At 35.3% G+C, this 22,330-nt stretch overlaps 1 protein-coding gene across 1 annotated transcript in view; it reads left to right on the forward strand.

Annotated features, from left to right (window-relative positions):
- Positions 1–22,330, forward strand: part of EPHA6 (EPH receptor A6) — a 1,373,534-nt gene that overhangs the window by 1,160,274 nt on the left and 190,930 nt on the right. The window contains exon 11 of the mRNA XM_044666934.1: positions 8,840–8,901. Coding sequence (XP_044522869.1) covers positions 8,840–8,901 — 62 coding nt within the window. The remainder of the gene's footprint in view (positions 1–8,839; positions 8,902–22,330) is intronic.

Genomic DNA, 22,330 nt, shown 5'->3' on the forward strand with positions numbered 1-22,330 from the left:
GAACCAGCACATAGAAGAAAGAGTGATGGACTTGGATTTAGGAAATGGCTTAGATTAAAAAAAACATTTTTTTGGAATTTCTGTTTCAACTGCAGACATCAATCCCAGGAGATTACAAATTGAATTATCTGAGGCTGAAGCATACCCATGTTCTTTTCATACAAAGCTCTACCACAAGTGATGACAATCTATCCAGCAAAGTTCCTTAAAATATACCATCTACAAGTTGCACAAAATCATCATTAAAATTCTCCTTGCCAGTGAGCCTCTAAGAAGATTTCCAAAACTATTTGTCCTCACCATTACTCAATACAGAAGCTGATGACTTTAGACAGTTAATTAGTGCAGGAAGGAACGGTGGTAAACATCTAGTTCAATGTCTTCTTTTTACATGTGAAGGTATGGAGCCCCAGAAAAAAAGGCGAAGAATTAAATCACCAGAAAAAGCAGTAAAGAATGGGGAAATAATAAGCAAAACTTCAAAGGGAAATGGATAACAAATGGGAAAGGGAATGAGGGTGAAGAGAAGAGAGCTAGTGGGAATTAGGGCCACCTTAAAAATGATTGAGCTAATGTAACTTGAGACAAAGTAATTCATTTGCAACAAAAAAAAATTCTATTAAAACAAATGGAGGAAAATATAAACCAGGCTTTCATAACTTTAAATGTAAAGGGATAAAATCCAATAAATTTTCAAAAAGTGGATAAAAATCTCTAGAGGGAAATGGATAAGAAAATAAAACCATAACAATCTGTTGCTTACAAGAAAAATTTTTTAAAACACATGTGCAAAAAATAAAATTATGGGGATGGAAAAATATTATTATGCACCAAGTGAATCTAAGAAAGTAAGAGTTTCAATCATGTCATCAACAAAGCAAAAATAAACATATAAAAACAAAAAAGGATAAATAAGGAAATCAAATTATGCTGAGAGGATCCATAGACAACAAACCAGTATCAGAAATAGATATAAACACTCTCAAAATTTTAGCATTCAAATTTATTTAGACAACATTAGAAAACAGACAATAACAGAATAAAGAAGACTTCAGTGTCCTTTAAATCTAAAAGAAAGATACTTATAGTATCTTCTAAATGGAATTGCAAAATAGTATATATATATATATNTGGGACAGGTGTCTTTTTACATGGCATGAGGAATATGCAAATCCGTATTGCGAGATAGCACTGGTATAACATGTTCAACTTATTTATTGCTGCGGGAAGGGAGGAAGAAAAAAGGAGGGAGAGTATCTGAATCACAAAATGTCAGATAACAATTGTTAAAAATTATTTCTACATGCAGTTGAAAGAAAAAGTTGAAAAAGGAAAAAAAGAAAGTTTTCTTCAGTTTTGTCATATCTTGATATTTATCCTACTATACATATAGGCCATCATTTTTAAAGCAATCACAAATTTTATTGCCATTTTAATATACTTTTAATATACTTCTTATCATTTGTTACTTGTATCTTAAGAACTTTGAACATTTTGTAACTTTTGTCTCATTCTTCATAATGTCTAAATGCATTTTTTAACATAGGGATCCCCTAATTTCAGAAATGCCACTGTGCAAAATTCCTTCCATAATGCAAATTGCAGCTCATCTTTGACTTAGAACAAGGATTGGCAAACTATAGTGCATTTCTGTTTTATATGCCTATGTTTTTAATTTTTTTTGCATTGTGTTTGCCAAGCTCTGATTTCAAATAGGAATTCTGATGTTTAAAAAGGGTAAGTGACTTACCTGTGGTAACTAATAAAAGTAAGTTTCAGAGGCAGGATGAGAAATCAGGTATTTGTGATTACATGTCTAGAACTCATAGGATCATACTACAATAGGTTTAAACTGGAGGGAACATTAGAAACCATCTAATTCACCTTTCTCATTTTACAGAGATGTCATATAATTTATCCAGAGTTAGAGCTAATAAGTGACAGATCTTTGATTCAAACCTAAATCTTCTGGTTCTACCATTAAATAATCCCAAGGCAATGCTGAAATTGGAAAGCAAAAGTTAGAACAAAAATAGTTCCACTTATTACTGTTTTTAAGGACTTTTATAGTGTTTTTCTCACCTCCAATACCCACAAGCCTTTTGAAGTATCCTCTCTATTTTATAGATGAGATCCCTGGCTCAGAATAATTTCATAGTTATTAAAATAAGTCAAATCAAATCAACATGTATTTATTGAGCATCTATAATGTGCCAAGTTCTGGCTAAGTTCTGGAGATACAAGAAAAGGTTATAATAGTCCCTGTCCTCAAGGAGCTTACATTCTTTTTTTTTAGTGTGTAAATAAAATATATTTAAATTGTTTTTAAATATTACATGGAATTTAAATTAAGTTAAATATTTGAAAGGGAGGACACTGGCATTTTGGGAAGGCTTAACAGGAAATGCTTCATGGTACAGATGGTGCTTGAGTAAGGAGCTCACATTCTAATGGAAACAACTGTCTCAGAGGGAAGGTACTACCATGGGAAAAGCTTTTTTCCAGAAAGTAAAATTTGAGTTAACTCTTAAAGGAAGCAAGGAGGAAGACCATCCCATACCATGGGAATAGTCAAGGAACACTAGTGATACCAAGATTCAAACTTGTGCCTCTTGGTTCCAAGTTAAAGATTTCTACTATACACTTGACAATCCATCAGTGTCATTTGACAGGACATGTGTGCCATCTTGCCACCTGTCCCACAGCTTTCCTTCTCCTCCCCTCAATCCTGGACTGGAATTCCAGAAATTATGCCCCAGTCATTGTGGCAGAGAATTCACTCAACTTTGAAACTGTCATCTTGTACTGATTGGCGACTCCGTACAAGTTCATCCAGCCCACTCTACGCAATGGGCCAAAGACTGAACTTGATTTCCCATTCCATCTTGCCATCAGCTCTGTTGCTTTATGTGCTGTCCTTCTCCTCCACTCATCTCATCCAAATTAAACCTCTTTCCTTGGGAAGGGATTTTTTCTGTTTTTCTTTTCTTGACACATAATGGGCAATAAATGTTAGGGCAGCTAGGTGGCATAGTGGATAGAATGCAAGTCCTGGATTCAGGAAGACTCTTCTTCCTGAGTTCAAATATGGTCCCAGACACTTATTAGCTGGGTGACCCTGGGCAAGTCACTTTACCCTGTTTGCCTCAGTTTCCTTACCTGTCAAATGAGCAAGAGAATGAAGTGGCAAAATACTCTGATATCTTTGAAGTTGGACTCACCTGAAATAACTGAAAAACAACAACAAACTCATGTTATTGATTTGAATGGGGCTGTTAATCAAATAACTACCAGCTTCTGGAAAATCAAATGTCAGTTCCAAGCCCAAGAAGCTCCCCAAACCAAAACCCCCCCTTTCCTGGTTACTGTTATATGTTTTCCTATTAGGATATAAGTTCCTAGAAAGCAGGGACTGTCTCACCATGGCATTGGCATTCCCAGTGCCTGAGATACATCGAAGGTACCTAATAAATGCCATTTCATTCATTCTTTTATCCTTCGAGTAAGCATCCTTGCCATAGAGACACAGAGAATTCAAATAACTTCACAAGGATAGTGATTGATGTAGGTAGAACAAATTACAGGTATCTGATTCCCTCAGCCCAATGCTTTCTGCATAAATTATGTTTTCTTGTATTGCCAGGATTCATTGATGCACAAAGCAATTGCAAAGAGAAGAAAAGACAAAATAAAGGTGTTTTGGTTTACTTCTGATATACAAATGTAAATTAATTGGAAAGGGCTGACTCAGGAATAGGATTTTGAATAGGGGGAGGAAGGGGAGTTTATTTTGTTTCTAAACTTTCAAAAGGTAACTTTTAGCACCTCAGAAAATAGTACAATTTTACAGAGAACTATGTAGACCAGAGAGATCATTATTCACATGAAAATATTAAAACATTCCAAAAAGGTTCTATTCATATGACTTGGTGCTCTAATCCCTGTCTTACATGGGTAATTTTTCATAGAGCCCACTCTGGGAAAAATCCCTATTTTACAAGATAAAAGTTGAGTTAGCAGTTTTTCTGGATCACAAATGACGTGGAGATATTTTATTCTCAATATTTAAATGAGCCGCAATTCTGTTTTTCAGGTTCAAATGAGCAAACTTTATAGGTGTCAGTTGTGATTATAATTATTATTAAATAAAATTATTGTACTACATTATATTGTTATTATTATTACCATTACTGTGACAAAACTCCCTCAAGGATCATGTGAATGTTGTTCAGTTGCTTCAATCTTGTCCAGTTCTTTTTGATACTATTTGTGGTTTTTTTATAGATACTGGATGGGTTTGACATTTCCTTTTACAGTTCGTTTTGCAGATGAACAGAGGCAAACAGGGTTAAGTGACTTGTCCAGGGCCACAAAGCTAGTAAGTGCCTGAGGCCAGATTTGAATTCAGGAAGAGTCTTAGAGTCCAGGCTTAGTATTCCATAGATCCACTGTGCCACCTAGCTGTGACTAAATATGTGCAAAATTTATATCAGATGAATTTCCATAGGATTATCACTCCAATGACTTTTTAAAAACCTATGTCCATTTCTAGTGTACTTAGGAAAGATAAGTTAAAAAAATGTGAATGTCTGTTTAGTCAAACCATTAAAAACAAATTTCAGAGAATTCTTGTATAAGCATTTGGAAAGCCTGGTTGACCATCTTCTACGACTCCTATAGTTTAGCTATATTAGGTGGCCCCAAAATTGGTACAGTTCCTAACTTAGACAAAAATTCCCTGAACTTTGGTTCCCTGAAATAATGGTTCTAAACTGCACTTAGACTTTGGGGACATCCTGTAAAGTTGGTGGTCCTGGGTCACCCTAAGAATTGTGCAAAAATTATGATGACTTTCAAGCAATGAGGTGCTGAAGAAATGGGCCAAAATATAGGATAAGAAACTCTTAAGTCAAATATCTAGAAATAACAAAAATAATGGATGATCATATGTCATTCCAAGGTTTGCCAAAGCATTCTAGATATTCAAATTCTCATTTGAATTTCACAACCATCTGAGATAGGTTCTACAGATTTTATTATGTCCATTTTACAGAAGAAATTGAGACTAAGAGGGGATAAGGAAACTGATCAGGTGACATAATTAATATGAATTAAAGGAAGTATTTGAATCCAGTTTTACCTGACTCTAAATCCAGCATCCTTCATTCTGCTACCCTGCCTTTACATAGTTAGAAAATAAAATAATAGGACAAGACTTTTTTTGATTCTGGATATATTTCTTCAAAGAAGTATTACAGGACACAATCTAAAATTTACGGTGAACTATAGAGATAAAAGTACTCCCTACCTGTTACCTGACCATTCACTGGCTTAGATATAAGCTTTTAGAATACCCGGTGAAGTTTTGTCATGTTACTGCAATTAAATTCATCATTTAAATGACAAAACTGAATAATATCCTGTAAAAGCATTTGAACTCCTTGCTGTGAAATTCAGGTTGAAAATGAATTACAAGTAACATGTCAGCTATGTATCAGAAAAATAACTGATAGGTTTACTAATCATGGCTCTGAGTAGAAAGTCCTTAGTGAAAGTCTGAAAGCTAAGAGCTCAGGTGTGAAACACCTAATTCTCAGGAAACAAAGAAAGCTACATTTGATTCTTTATTGCCCTTAATGAGCCAATGAAACTTGTCACTGATAACATTGAAGACTAAGCAGAGTGCCTCGCTAGGAATTATAGCTGGAATTGCCCATTTGAAAGTACCTTGTGTTAATATGCCCCAGAATCACACTAAAAAGTTTACATTAGACTTTCTTAAGTTTTTTGAGAGCTTGATGCCAGTCTAAAAATATACATTAAGCCACAGATTCTACAGTGTTCCCACTGTGTTCATTAAAGAAACCAAGAAGGTCCACATCCTAGAGAAAATAGGTGATGAAAAAGGATTATAAATTCAAGCCAATTTATAATCCAGTCTTATAGTCTGTTGTATTTATAAATAAAATAAAAAACAAAGCTACAAATTATCCCTACAAACTTTGGTAGCCAAGTAATGCTTCATGGAAGAAGTAGCATTTAAAATGGGTCTTAAAAGAACTGTAGTACTTAGATTGCTGGAGAAAAGGTAACAGACAAGGCAAGCCAGGGAAAGGTTGTAAGATGGTATCATGGAGTGACTATTGGATTTGTAGACAAAGACCCTACATTCAAATCCTGGCTCTACCACCTACTATATATGTGACCAGGAGCAAGTCATTCCATGTCTTTAAAAATTATTTTCCTCATCTCTACAATAATTTTGGCATTTTTTCTACAATTTTTCTACAATGTTTGACCATCCTTTCATCTCCAAGGCATTCTTCCTCCATTGTACATAGCTAATAGATTTCATTGTACATAGCATTCATATATTATATATATAATATATATTGCAGTCCCTTTTTCCAAATCTCTCCCTAAATATCCTCTGAACTATAATCTCATAAGAATGTGTTCCATTTATGCCCTGAAATTTTTTAATCTCTGCCCTCATCAGTCCCAAGTATTCATCTGGAGGAAACATTTTCCACAAAACATTGATTTATTTTTATTTATTCCTTAGATTCGCATGATTTCTTTAGTTTTAGGGGACATTAAAGAATACAAATTAATACCAATCTTTCAAAAGAGACTAATTACAAATGTGATCAACTGGGAGATTTGTTGCAATGTTTAACTGTCAGTACTTTTTTCTTTAAACCAGAAAATCACTGTAAAAATCTAGCATTTGAAAACATCATAACTAATTTGGAAGTCACCTTTCCCAACCCACAAGTCTTCAGGTTCATAAAAGAAAATGAGCTACAGTGACAAAATGAGAATTTCCATTAAGAATACATGCAATTTCTTCCTAGGTCTATTCTATCTATATTAAAGAAAACTTTGCCCATGGAGCAGTTTGAAAATTCAAATGAACAGCCTGAAAAATGGAACTTAAAAATAAATCTGTCATCGATGTTTATTCCAGGTGAATTTCATTGTTCCTTCTTGCCAGAGATGAGTTTATATAGTGAATTTGGGCAGTTAGATTGAATAAAATGGATTCTATTTTCTGGAGCAAGTGAAAATCACTTCTACCAAATAATCCCACAAAGCATTAGTGCATTTGGAGATGGTAACAACTGCAAATGGGATATGAAAAAGAAGCAAATTATATGAGGCTTCTGATTTTTAGCTTCTCTTCTGGGCTTTTCTATCAAAGAGAAATTACTAATTCGTCACATAGTGCTAGAGTTGCCACAGTTAATCTAATCAGTGTCTAATAAAAATGTGATCCTGTGCTGTTACAAAATCTTTCCACCCTCTTGCCTTCCCCCCAAACTTTATAGCATTCATCCATCTACTGAAATTTTTCTGCTTGGGAGTCCTTTTCCTCAATAAAGCATACTGTGACCAATGGTTTATGGTTTCTTAAAGACAATTTATGAATGTCTTCTCTTGTTTTGCCTTTAGAAAGGCACTGTTTAATGTAATTCAGCCATAATTACTGCAGGGCTTTATGAGAAGCTGAACCACAGCTGTCTACAAGGCAACTCTCTAAGTTTTGCTTTTTTTTTTTTTTTTTTTTTTTTTTTTTGCAACTGCTTCAAAATCCCTGACTTGGATTTGTGGGGTTATTTCTAAAACAAAAGAAAAGCATCCCAGATTTGATGCACATATTTATTTAGTGAACAATTCAACTCATTTCCCCTTCATTTAGTCATTACTAATAATTTGGTTAAAGTTTGTTTGTTTTTTAAAAGAACCTGAAGAAATTTCTTCCCTATAATACTGGAGAATCTAACTGGCACAGTGCACTTGGATTTAGGAAGATCTAAGTGCAAATTTTTCTTCAGACATATCATGACTTTGTGTCCTTGGGCAAGTCATTAAGCCTCTCATTACCTCCCTTCCTTCATCTGTAAAATGAAAATAATAATAATAATACCTACTTCACAAGGTTGTTGTGAAGATTAAATGATTAGCATAATATCCAAATCTTTATAAATCTCAAAGCTCTATCATTATTATTAGGGGTAGCTAGGTGACACAGTATACTGGGATTAGAGTCAGGAATATTCATCCTCCTGAGTTCAATTCCAGTCTCAGGCATTTACTAGCTGTGTGCCACTGGGCAACTCATTCAAGCCTTTTTGCCTCAGTTCCCCATCTGTGAAATGATAGAAATGACAAACCACTTTATTATCTTTATCAAGAAAACCCCAAATTGGGTAATGAAATTGGGACAACTGAACAACAACAAAATCATTATTATTATTAAAGTAAATTTGAAAATAATGTTTCAATTAATTTAAAAACAATCTTTCAAGAAGACCTGGATAGCTATAATGAAGCTTCAAACATAGAATCTCCAAAGAACACTTCAACTTTGGATTTTTGGGTTTTCATTTATATTCTACCACTTATTTCAACTTTGGATTTTCAGGTTTTCATTTATATTCTACCACTTACTAGCTGATATACTACTACTACTACTACTAATAATAATAATAACAGTATTTAGATAGTGTCTACTATGTACCAGGCACTGTGCGATGTACTTTACAAATATTTTCATTTCATTCTCATAACAACCCTGAGAGGTATGTGCTATTTTTTATTTTGTAGTTGAGGAAATTGAAGTCAGTCATTTAGTTTCTCAGAATTTCAGTTTTTTTCATCTGGAAAGCTGGGACAACAATACTTACAGCACTTTCCTCACAAGATTGTTGTGAGGATTGACTGGGAGATACGATATGTAAAAGTTTCTGCACCATTTAAAACTCTCTACAAATATAATTTAGCAGCATCATTCTTATCATCATCATGCTAATTGGTCCATTTGTTCTTCTTGCAGGCAGACCGGTAATGATTGTGGTTGAATACATGGAGAATGGATCCCTGGACTCCTTTCTACGGGTGAGGTGTCATTTTTCGATGATATTTAAAGAAGCTATTCTGAGTTGGGGATTTAAATCATTTATCATAAATTAATTTTTACATAATATTATTCATGGAATTTTTCATGAAGAATAGCAAAATTTTCCCCAGAGTGCATTTCTTAGGTACAGTGAATACATTAGAGCATAACTAGAAGGGATGAGGAGGGTGAAAGATTTGAACTTGATAATGTAATTGATTTCTCCTATAAGTACAGTTACCATATTTAGTAATATATATTTCAAAAACTGTTATTATGAAGGGAGAAATGAATTGAAACCCTATATCTTGCCTTATATACTCTGTTCACTTGGCTTAATTGCTTTTAAAGCACCTTTCTGTCAAATTTTGCTTGGGAAACTATAGCATTGGTGTGATAATTGATATGTAATCAATTATGGCTTGTAGTCATAACTTAAATTAGAAATGTGTCACTCTCACCTTTGTTTTCCCATCCCCCACAAGGTCAGTGTATGATTAGCAGGAAAGAGAAAAAAGGAGAACTGGGAATAACTAAGCAAAGAGTCATTTGGGGGAAACTGAATATATTTGAGGAGTACCCTTAAAAGTTTGCTCTTCAAATCTAAAAGCATGCTTATTTACATTTGAAAGTGAATCTGATCAAGAAATTTATTTATTCACTTAGTGCCATAAAATAAAATTATAGGACAATAGCAGGAATCTGTTTTTTGAAGTATCTTTATCATAAGACCTGTAGCCTTTTTTTATACCATTTTTTAAAGAAAAAATATTCTACTGGAGTAAATACCCCAGAGAAATCAAGGGGGGGATTAAATTGATTTGTTTTTGTCTTTTGTGGCTAAACACATTCTAATATTGAAAATTAGTTAATATCATAACTTTTTTTCAATTATTGTATAGCAAAGATTCTTAGCTTTTTGTGTGTTATGGACACTTTGGACTATCTGGCAAAATCTTATCAAACCCTTCTCAGAATAATGTAGTTTATTAAAACATGTTTGAAGCTCTAATAATTAGAGAAATGCAAATCAGAACAACTCTGAGGTATCACCTCACACCTAGCAGATTGGCTAAAATGATAGAAGGGGAGAGTAATGAATGTTGGAGGGGATGTGGCAAAATTGGGACATTAATGCATTGCTGATGGAGTTGTAAACTGATCCAACCATTCTGGATGGCAATCTGGAACTATGCTCAAAGGGCTATAAAAGAATGCCTGCCCTTTGATCCAACCATACCATTGTTGGGTTTATACCCCAAAGAGATCATAGATAAACAGACTTGTATGAAAATATTTATAGCCTTGCTTTTTGTGGTGGCAAAAAACTGGAAAACAAAGGGATGCCCTTCAATTGGGGAATGGCTGAACAAACTGTGGTATATGCTGGTGATGGAATATTATTATGCTAAAAGGAATATTAAACTGGAGGAATTCCATGTGAACTGAAAAGACCTCTAGGAATTGATGCAGAGTGAAAGGAGCAGAGCCAGAAGAACATTGTACACAGAGACCAATACACTGCGGTAAAATAGAACGTAATGGACTTCTGTACTAGCAGCAATGCAATGACCCAGGACAATTCTGAGGGATTTATGGAAAAGAACGCTACTCACATTCAGAGGAAGAACTACAGGAGTGGAAACACAGAAGAAAAGCAACTGCTTGAATGCATGGGTTGAGGCGGACATGATTGGGGATGTAGACCCGAAACTACCACACCAATGTAACAATCAACAATTTGGAAATAAGTCTTGATTGATGACACATGTTAAAACCAGTGGAAATGCACATCAGCTATAGGGGAGAGGGGTAGGTCGGGGGGTAAAGGGAAAAGTGAGAGCATGAATCATGTAACCATGTTAACTTTTCTAACAAATAAAAATTATTTAAAAAACATGATTGAAGGACAAGATAACTTTCAAAAAAGATTAACAAAAATAAAAATATAATTTTTCCCTTCAAGTTCCCAGATTCCCTGAAATCTATCCACAGTTGCCTTAGAATTTCATGGACCCTAGGTTAAGAATCTTTGTTATTTAGGGATCTTAAAATACTTCACTTTCTTGTTTAAAAAAAAGCAGTATTATTTTCCTTCTTCCTTTTCATTTGGATGAAAAATTTTCAACAATCCTGTTTTCCTTTCTCTTTTATTTATACAGCACACTCTCTAGGAGAGTTGAGTACCATCTCATCTTTCTCTCCTGATCCTCATTTCCATTCATTTTTCCCCCTGGATCTCATACCCTCCTTCTCTTCCATATTGCTATCTGTATGAGCAGCCATGATATATTTTCAGCATGACTGGTATTGATAACCAGCTTCAATACTAGAGGTTGAATTCAGCAAAATTGTGGGGTCATTATAGAACAACATTATTCACAATACATACTCAATACCAAGCGTCCTTTTTTAAGCAAAGCAAACCTTTTGGGTGTTTGGGGACAGATTTGATTCATTCTCTTTCTCTGTCTCTCTTTATCTGACTGTATCTATCTATCTCTTTCTGTATCTCTCTGTCTCTCTCTCTCCAGGCATTTTGGGAATGTGTTATTTTACATTTGCTTTACACTTGCATTTCATTCAATAGGAAGGGTTAATGGTCTTAATCTAATTTGTCAAATGCTTCCTGCAGTATTTGAAATGATTATAGAGATTTTTATCTTTCTATTTTGTTTACTCAAAACATCAGTTTGGGTTTAGATGTGTATCTGAATTATTCAGTCAAGAATGATGCTTTGGGTTCCTGGTTAAGATGGCAGCAGAGCAAAAAGCAGCTCTTAACCTCTCCTGACTGAAACACACAGGACTTCTCAAGGCAACATAAAAACAAACCCAGTTGAACGGATGGACTGCACAACAGGCTGCAGCGTGGAAGGTACGTGGAATCAGGGCATTTCCATGCTATAAAGGGGTGAAACAGCTCTCACTAAATCGCGAGCTGAGCAACCACCCCACCCCCATCCCCTCCACACACACCACCTGCAGCACCGAAGCCAGGTCAAAAGAAATAGAGCAAGTTTGGGGCACCCATTGAGGCATTGGCAGCTTCAGGGCCTGTTCCTGATAGCAGCAAGATTTAGGACCCCAAAAAGCTAAAGAACGCACACGGACTCTGAGCGCACACACAGAGCGCAGGCGCTGGAGGAGACCTGTGTGGAGGTGGACACAGGCAGGAGAGAAGGCTCTGAAACCCTGAGTGGGGAACCAGTGCAGACGGGTATTCGACTGTGGAAGCAGCACCCTGAGACTTGTAAAGGAACCTCCTGCAGAGGATCAAGCAAGAGGGTCCACCAGGGGGCTTGACCTTGGAAAAAACCAGACCTCAGACCTCAGGAGCCAAAAGACCGCAGACAGACCCTGAGCTCGAGGATAAAGCTGAGAAGCTGCTGGGCTAACAATGGCTACCCAGAATCAGGAAATCCAAAAGAGAGAGAGAAAGATTAACAAGAAAAAGAAATCTTTAACACTCGACAACTTTTACACAGAGAAAATCCAGACCACCGAGCAATTAGAAGAGGAGAAAAAACAAGCAATCACACCGGATCCCTCCAAAGATAAGGAAAACTGGTCACAACCTCTTGAAATGTTCAAAACTGAGATGATGAGAAAGTTGGAAAAGATTTGATCAGAGAAATGGGAAGTAGCTCAAAAGGAAATCAGGCAAGAAAATAACAGTTTAAAAGGCAGAATTTCGCAATTGGAAAGTGAGGCAAGTCAACTAAAGACCAGAAATAACCAGATTGAAAAAGAAAAACAAAAGATTATAGCTGAAAACCAAAAGATTATAGACAAAAACCAGTCCTTAAAGGTTAGAATTGAACAATTAGAAGCTAATGATCTCTCAAGACAAGAACAAATAAAACAAAGCCAAATAGAAGGAAACATGAAATATCTCAATGAGAAAGTGACAGACCAAGAAAACCAGTCTAGAAGAGACAATTTGAGAATCATTAGTCTCCCTGAAAAGGGAGAAATTAATAGAAATTTGGACTCCATACTAAAAGAAATTATTCAGCAAACTTGCCCTGAAGTTCTACAACAAGAGGGCAATATAGACATTGAAAGAATCCATAAAACACCATTGACACTCGATCCAGATAAGACAACACCCAGGAATATAATTGCCAAATTCAAGAGCTTCCAAGTAAAAGAAAAAATCTTAGAAGAAGCCAGAAAGAAACAATTCAAATATCAAGGAGCACCAATCAGGATCACACAGGATCTGGCAGCCTCCACACTAAAAGACCGCAAAGCTTGGAATATGATATTCAGGAAGGCAAGAGAGCTGGGCTTGCAACCACGGATAAACTACCCATCAAAATTGACTATATACTTCCAGAGGAAAGTATGGGCATTCAACACAATTGAAGATTTCCAAGTGTTTGCACAGAAAAGACCAGGGCTGAATGGAAAGTTTGATATCCAACCACAAAAATTCAGGGAAACATGAAAAGGTAAATAAGATACAGAGGGGAAATAAAGAAAACTGATAATTTTTTGAAATTTGCCTTTTTAAGGGCCTCAGTAAGATATAATTATCTGTATTCCTATGTGGTGAAATGCTATGTATAATTCTCTGTAATTAACTCTATTCACTATTATAGTGGTTGAAAGAATGATTTATGGGGAGAGGGTGGAGTGCTGAATGGTCTAAGATGATACGGGGGGGGTGGGAAAGAGGAGAGTAAATGGAGGGGGACACCAGGAGAAACTGGAGAGAATAAGAAAAATAGGATATTCTAATACACGAAAAGAGGGCATGGGATGGGGAGGGGACAAATACTATTATAAGAAGGAGAGGAAGAGAGCATCAAGAGGTAATTTTTAAACCTTACTCTCAGTATAATCAACTCGGTGAGGGAAGAGTAGCTATACTATCCATTGGGATATAAAACTCTATCTAACCCTACTGAGAAAGTCAGAAGGGATAAACCAAGGGGATCAGGGGAGGGGGGAGGTCAAAAATGGGAGGGGAGAAGAAGGGGTAGGGAATTTATTAGGCCTTCAAAAACAAAAAGAGGGGAATAACAAGGGAGGGAGTAGAAAGGGAAATCAATCTAGGGAGGGGATAAGGGATACCAGCTTAATAGCAAACAACTAGTTTAAAAAGAAATAGTTTAAGAAGGGGTAGGAATAGGGGAGAAAACAAAAATATCAGCAAATGCACAGCTGATCATTATAACGCTGAATGTGAATGGGATGAACTCTCACATAAAACGGAAACAAATAGCAGAGTGGATTAGAAACCAAAATCCTACCATATGTTGTCTACAAGAAACACATATGAGGCGGGTGGACATACACAAGTTTAAGGTTCAGGGTTTGAACAAAATCTTTTGGGTGTCAAATGAGAAAAAGAAGGCAGGAGTGGCTATTGTGATTTCTGACAAAGCCAAAGTAAAAATAGATATGATTAAAAAAGATAGGAAAGGTGATTACATCCTGCTTAAAGGCAGTATAAACAATGAGGAAATAACACTGCTCAATATGTATGCACCAAGTGGCATAGCATCCAAATTCATAAAGGAGAAACTGGCAGAGCTCAAGAAGGAAATAGATAGTAAAACCATAATAGTGGGAGATCTAAATATTCCTCTGTCAGATCTAGATAAATCAAACCAAAAAATAAATAAGAAAGAGGTAAGAGAGGTGAATGAAAACCTAGAAAAATTAGATTTAATGGATATGTGGAGAAAAATAAATGGGGACAAAAAACAATACACCTTCTTTTCAGCTGCACATGGTACAGTCACAAAGATTGACCATGTAATAGGGCATAGAATCATTGCAAACAAATGCAAAAGAGCAGAAATAATAAACTTAACCCTCTCAGACCATAATGCAAAAAAATAATAATTAGTAAGGGCACATGGACAGGCAAATCAAAAACAAATTGGAAATTAAACAATATGATTCTCCAAAACCAGCTAGTGAAAGAAGAAATCATAGAAACAATCAACAATTTCATTGAAGGGAATAAAAATGATGAGATATCCTACCAAACTCTGTGGGATGCAGCCAAGGCAGTACTCAGGGGGAAATTTATATCCTTGAGTGCATATATTAACAAATTAAGGAGGGCAGAGATTAAGGAATTGGGCATGCAACTCAAAAAATTAGAAAGTGAGCAAATTAAAAATCCCCAGATGAAAACTAAATTAGAAATACTAAAAATCAAGGGAGAAATCAATAAAATTGAAAGTAAAAGAACTATTGAATTAATAAATAAGACTAGAAGCTGGTACTTTGAAAAAACAGATAAAATAGACAAAGTACTAGTCAATCTAATAAAAAAAAAGGAAAGAAGAAAACCAAATTGACAGTATCAAGGATGAAAAGGGAGACCTCACCTCTAATGAAGGGAAAATTAAGGCAATCATTAAAAACTATTTTGCCCAATTATATGGCAATAAATATAACAATTTAGGAGATATGGAATGAATATTTACAAAAATATAAACTGCCTAGATTAACAGCAGAAGAAATAGAATACCTAAATCATCCTGTATCAGAAAAAGCAATTCAACAAGCCATCAAACAACTCCCCAAGAAAAAATTGCCAGGGCCTGATGGATTCACAAGTGAATTCTATCAGACATTGAAAGAGCAACTAATCCCAACACTATACAAATTATTTGATATGATAAGCAAAGAAGGAGTCCTACCAAATTCCTTTTATGACACAAATATGGTACTGATTCCAAAGCCAGGGAGATCAAAAACAGAGAAAGAAAACTACAGACCAATCTCCCTAATGAACATAGATGCAAAAATCTTAAATAGAATACTAGCAAAGAGACTCCACCATGTAATTAAGAAGATCATCCACCATGATCAGGTCGGATTTATACCAGGAATGCAAGGATGGTTCAACATTAGGAAAACCATCCACATAATTGACCACATCAACAGTCTAACAAACAAAAATCACATGATTATCTCAATAGATGCTGAAAAAGCCTTCGACAAAATACAGCATCCATTCCTATTGAAAACACTGAAAAGTATAGGAATAGAAGGACCTTTCCTAAAAATAATAAACAGTACATACCTAAAACCATCAACAAGCATTATATGCAATGGGGATAAATTAGAAGGCTTCCCAATAAGATCAGGAGTGAAACAAGGATGTCCATTATCACCTCTATTATTCAACATAGTACTAGAAACACTAGCAGTAGCAATTACAGAAGAAAAAGAAATTGAAAGTATCAAAATAGGCAAGGAGGAGGCTAAGCTATCACTCTTTGCAGAGGATATGATGGTATACTTAAAAAAAATCCTAGAGAATCAACTAAGAAGCTTGTAGAAATAATCAACAACTTTAGCAAAGTTGCAGAATACAAAATAAGTGCACATAAATCATCAGCATTTCTATACATTTCCAACACATTAGAGCAGCAAGAGGTAGAAAGAGAAACACCATTTAAAATTACCCTAGACAATATAAAATACTTGGGAATCTATCTACCAAAACAAAAACAGCAATTATACGAAAACAACTACAAAACACTTTCCAAACAAATAAAGCTGGATCTAAACAACTGGAAAGCCATTAGTTGCTCATGGGTAGGACGAGCTAACATAATAAAAATGACCATTCTACCCAAATTAATTTACCTATTTAGCGCCATACCTATCAAACTACCAAAAAACTTCTTTACTGAATTAGAAAAAACTATAACAAATTTCATTTGGAATAACAAAAGATCAAGAATATCAAGGGAAATAATGAAAAGAAATGTGAAGTAAGGGGGCCTAGCAGTACCAGATATTAAACTATACTATAAAGCAGCAGTCATCAAAACAATATGGTACTGGCTAAGAGACAGAGGGGAGGATCAGTGGAATAGACTTGGGGTAAATGACATCAGCAAGACAGTGTATGATAAACCCAAAGAGCCCAACTTTTGGGACATAAATCCACTATTTGACAAAAACTGCTGGGAAATTTGGAAAACAATATGGGAGAGATTAGGTTTAGATCAACATCTCACACCCTACACCAAGATAAATTCAGAATGGGTGAATGACCTGAATATAAAGCGGGAAACTATAAATAAGTTAAGTGAACACAGAATAGTATACTTATCAGATCTCTGGGAAAAGAAAGATTTTAAAACCAAGCAAGAGTTAGAGAAAATTACAATATGTAAAATAAATGGTTTTTAATTATATTAAACTAAGAAGCTTTTGTACAAACAAAAACAATGTAGTCAAAATCATAAGGGAAACAACAAATTGGGAAAAATCTTTATAACAAAAAACTCTGACAGGAGTCTAATTACTCAAATATACAAGGAGTTAAATCAATTGTATAAAAATCAAGCCATTCCCAATTGATAAATGGGCAAGAGACATGAATAGGCAATTTTCAGGTAAAGAAATCAAAAGTATCAATAAGCACATGAGAAAGAGCTCTAAATCTCTAATAATTAGAGAAATGCAAATCGAAACAACTCTGAGGTACCACCTCACACCTAGCAGATTGGCTAAAATGAAAGAAGGGGAGAGTAATGAATGTTGGAGGGGATGTGGCAAAATTGAGACATTAATGTATTGCTGGTGGAGTTGTGAACTGATCCAACCATTCTGGATGGCAATTTGGAACTATGCTCAAAGGGCTATAAAAGAATGCCTGCCCTTTGATCCAGCCATAGCATTGTTGGGTTTGTACCCCATAGAGATCATAGACAAACAGACTTGTACGAAAATATTTATAGCCTTGCTTTTTGTGGTGGCAAAAAACTGGAAAAGAAGGGTATGTCCTTCAATTAGGGAATGGCTGGACAAATTATGGTATATGCTGGTGATGGAATACTATTGTGCTAAAAGGAATAACAAACTGGAGAAGTTCCAGGTGAACTGGAAAGACCTCCAGGAACTGATGCAGAGTGAAAGGAGCAGAGCCAGAAGAACATTGTACACAGAGACTGATATACTATGGTAAAATTGAATGTAATGGACCTCTGTATCAACAGCAATGCAATGACCCAGGACAATTCTGAGGGATTTATGGTAAAGAACGCTACCCACATTCAGAGGAAGGACTGCAGGAGAGGAACCATATAAGAAAAACAGCTACTTGAACGCATGGGTTGGGGTGGACATGATTGAGGGTGTGGACTTGAAACTACCACACCAATGCAACTACCAACAATTTGGAAATAGGTCTTTATCAGGGACACATGATAAAACCAGTGGAAATGTGTGTCGGCCCTGGGTGGGGGGAATGCGGGGGTTAGGGGGAAAGTAGGAGCATGAATCATGTAGCCATGTTAAAAATGAATACTAATAAATGTTTAAAATTTAAAAAAAAATAAATTTAATCAACCAAAAAAAAAAAAAAGAATGATGCTTTGGATAAGTTTTTCTATCAGCTATATTGGGAAGCAAGCTTTGAGAACAAATAATATAGCAGACACAAAACTTAAATTGCTACTGGAAATCACACCAAGGAATAGCAAGAAGCAAACTGGAAGATAATCATCTATTTCAGTTATTTCACCCTGCAAAACCACAAATTTCTGAAATGTGCTGGGTTAAAAATAAGATATTTACTTAGAAATATTTTTAAATAATACTTATTTAACTTACAAATATCAGTGAGTGAGTGGAGATCCAGACAATCTCTCTCAATATGTGTGTGTGTGTGTGTGTGTGTGTGTATACACATATATACACATATACATTATATCATCATTTATTTTAGGCTTATGGAAAGAATGCTGGATTTGGAAATTAGAACTGAACCCAGCCCATTTCTTTCATTTATAGACAAATCACTTTTCTTCTCTAGGCCTCAGCTTCTTCATCTCTAAAAAGAAAGAGATCAAATTAAATGAACTCTCAGGTCACTTCCTATGATAAATATAGGGTTCTCTAATGAATTATTATAGTCCCATCCCTAATTTTCTAATCCATGGGATTTTCTTGGCAAGGATACTGGAGTGGTTTGCCATTTCCTTCTCCAGAGGATCCCGTAGATCCTTTCGTCAGGCAATCAGAGGTTAAGTAACTTGCCCAGGATCACACAGCAAGAAAGTATTTGAGGCTAGATTTGAACTCAGGTTTGATCCTGTCTCTAAACCCACTGCTTTTAACCACTGAGCCACAGCTGCCTCTTCTAATTCTCTAACTTTCCTTCATAAGAGGGATTGTTAGTAACTATCTATGTGACCTTGATCAAATTGCTTGACCTGTAGATGCCTCAGTTTCCTAATTTGTAAAATAAGCTGATTGGGTTAGATGATTTCTGAAATCTCTTTCATTTCTAAATTATAATCTTATGATCTTATGAAATAAAAAAACACTTCTTTGTACATACAATAAGGTTACTTTTTTAAAAATTGGAATCCAAATTCCTCCTCCTCATCATCAATTCTATCCCAGAAAGTTAGAGTTTTATAAACTTTCTTTCAATAAGGCTGACTCAATACCCTGCATGCATAGCAAGAGCTTGGACTTGCCCTTTTAACAGAGAATTAAGAAGCAGAAAATTGAGAGACAGAGACAATGATGGCTGGGATGGCATACAAACACAGACAACCAATAGCATACATAGGAAGCATCTGCAGCAGGGAACTATGGCCCTAGAGAGAGGAGTGTGTGAGTGTTGTGGTTGTTCAGTGGAATAATTTCTGGACCAAGTGGAATTGTACTTTCTCCAAACAGACCTAAAACTGACATCAAAGTGGGAACCACAATGGGGAGGAGAAAGTCTGAACCTCACTCTTTACTAGTAATAGGAGTTATGTGCAAAATCCAGGTAAGAGGTCGGAGGAAGGTAGAAGCAATCCCAAATTTAGGGTACTACCAAAAGTCTAAATAAAACCGTAAGGAATATAGGGCTCATGGGTTCATAAATTCAGAACAGAAAAAGGCCTCTGAGACTATCTGATCTAATATCTTCATTTTATGGATAAGGAAACCATGGCATAGAAAGAGATTTGGCCAAGGAAGTCAGTGACAGAGGCAGCTACTTAGCTTCAATTCTAGAAAGGTCTTTTAAACTGTATATATACACTCACTCTCATCTCTCTCAACAAAAAGGAAATTCTTTTGGATAGATTTACTACCACCATTCTTTTAAAAATAAATAAGCTCACTGAATGAATTTTTAAATGTATGGGAGACCATCAGGGAGATCTTTTTTTTTTCCATCTTAAGTAAGCCAAGGGATGCCCTGATGAAACTAGATACCTAAATTTTTGCAAAAGTGTCTTCACTGGGTTCTCTATCTCATGTCTCTCCCCACTCCAGTATATCTTCCATTAAACTACCAACTAACAGGAAGTGATGGGTAGCCCAACTCTTAATTTCCTCTTTCAAAAGGATCTCAACCTAGAGGCATCTGGGTGGTAAATAGCAGTGGTTCCAAACTCAAAGAAAAATAGGAGCCATAATACTATATATAAGAATTCCTGTGGGCTGCTTATTAACAAGGAAAACCACATGTCAACAATATGAATATTTAATAAAAATTAAATTTTTATTTATTTTGTTATATATTTCCTAATTACATTTTAATCTGGTTCCTGTCTGTACTTGTGGAATGATATGGTCCACAGGCTGCATATTTGATGCTTCTGCTACTACTAGACTTGGAGGCAGGAAGACTTGATTTCAAGCCCTGATTCATTCTTGGGAAGATCACTTATCCACACTGAGTCTCAGTTCTTTCACCTGTAAAATGGTGATAACAATAGCAACTACTTAACAGGTTTTTGTGGGGATCAAATGAAATAATGTACAGCTAGACAAACTTTAAGATGCTATATAAATGTTTCCTATTTTTATTAAGGTAACATTCTATGTCTCGTGTCCTATATTTCATAAATCTCTTTTAAAAGGTGAAAGCCCATGGGCAATGCAAGACCAAATAAGAGTGTGAATTCTATAATGCTTTCTATTTTCTATCAGGTGTAATCAAGTCTGGTCTATGGATCTATATTCAACAATGTTAGCCTGAGTGTTTATATGAGACTTGAGGACTCTTATTTTTGCAATAGAAACCCAGAAAATTAGGAAAGCCCTGAGTGGAAACAAGAACCAAAGAGAATGATTCCTGAGATAGACCCAGCATTGAACTCAATATAAATCCAGTGCTTTGGTTCTGGCCCATGGGTCACAAATAGCATTTTCCAAATATCTCTTTAGGAATTAGATACTGGTTTCTATCTAGGTAGAACAAAGAAGGACATAATCAATGAGCATTTATGATTTATGGGTTTATGATTTATGCTTATGATACAGGAAGCATGAGAGACAGAGACAGAGAGAACAGGAAGGAGGGAGGAGTCCCTGCTCTCAAGAAGTTTACACTCTAAAGAAGAGTGGAAGAAACTGGACAGTATAAATATATGGAAGAAACTGACAGTATAAATGAAAAGTAACCCAGAGACATTTTGGTGACTTAGTGAGAGATATAATAGAATGGGAAGAGGTTTGAGGTGGAGAAACCAATGAGAGAAACTATTCCAAAAGTTTAGGCATCTAGGCCATTCAGGGCAATCCTCTGCTTATTTAAGATGAATAAAGGGTCACTCTGTTGGTCTCCTACACATCTGAAAATTTCTTCCATGTCCTCATTTATTAAGATAATAGTTTAAAAAAAGAATAGTGGTTCTTGCCACTTACCCAAGTGGTACACAAACTTATTCAAGATTATCAGCCTGTATCTAGGACATGTGGATGGTTCTATAGGCTTTTTCAATCCCTTGTTGTTGAGAGTCTCCAGTTATACATAATCAGGTATACATAAGAATATATCTAAACAAAAAGCATTATGGTTCAGCAAATGAAACAACAGACTGGGGCTTCGATATAATTATACACAAATTTGCTCATTTTTCTAATGACAAAACTTCTCTAGAATAAAGGAAAGCCTTGGTTTTCACCCTCTGCAATTTTTCTCACTATGAGTTCACTGCAACAAGAAAATCACTGGTCACATTTTTAAAAATTAATTTTTCTCATACTACTTATAACATTAATTACAAATGCAAGGAGTCATAAATTACAATTGTAAAATCTCTTATTAATTTGCCAAAGTTAAATGTATTTTTACATGATATTATAAAATGAATTCTCTTTTTCAGCTACTTAGCCTTCTACTTTAGAAAGGTGTTTTAAACTGTAACATTCATTACTTCTCATCCCTCTCATAAGGAACAATGAGTTACCAAAAGAGAGCAGATTTACTTCATCTGTGGCTTTGTGTAAGAGCCTATGTGGGAATTCTCTGCTTTGGGATTCATACATATAAATAAGTATCGAGTACATATTTATAAACTGTGAGACTTTGACATAAGCCATACAAATGGAAAACCTAGCACAAAGTACAAAGAAAATAATTGCAAAAGAATTTTATTTCACAATAAAATGCTCCCTAAGCTACATATTTGTAAGGCCTTATAAATGCTT

This window comes from Gracilinanus agilis, chromosome 3 (genome assembly GCF_016433145.1).
Source record: "Gracilinanus agilis isolate LMUSP501 chromosome 3, AgileGrace, whole genome shotgun sequence".
Taxonomy (NCBI): domain Eukaryota; kingdom Metazoa; phylum Chordata; class Mammalia; order Didelphimorphia; family Didelphidae; genus Gracilinanus; species Gracilinanus agilis.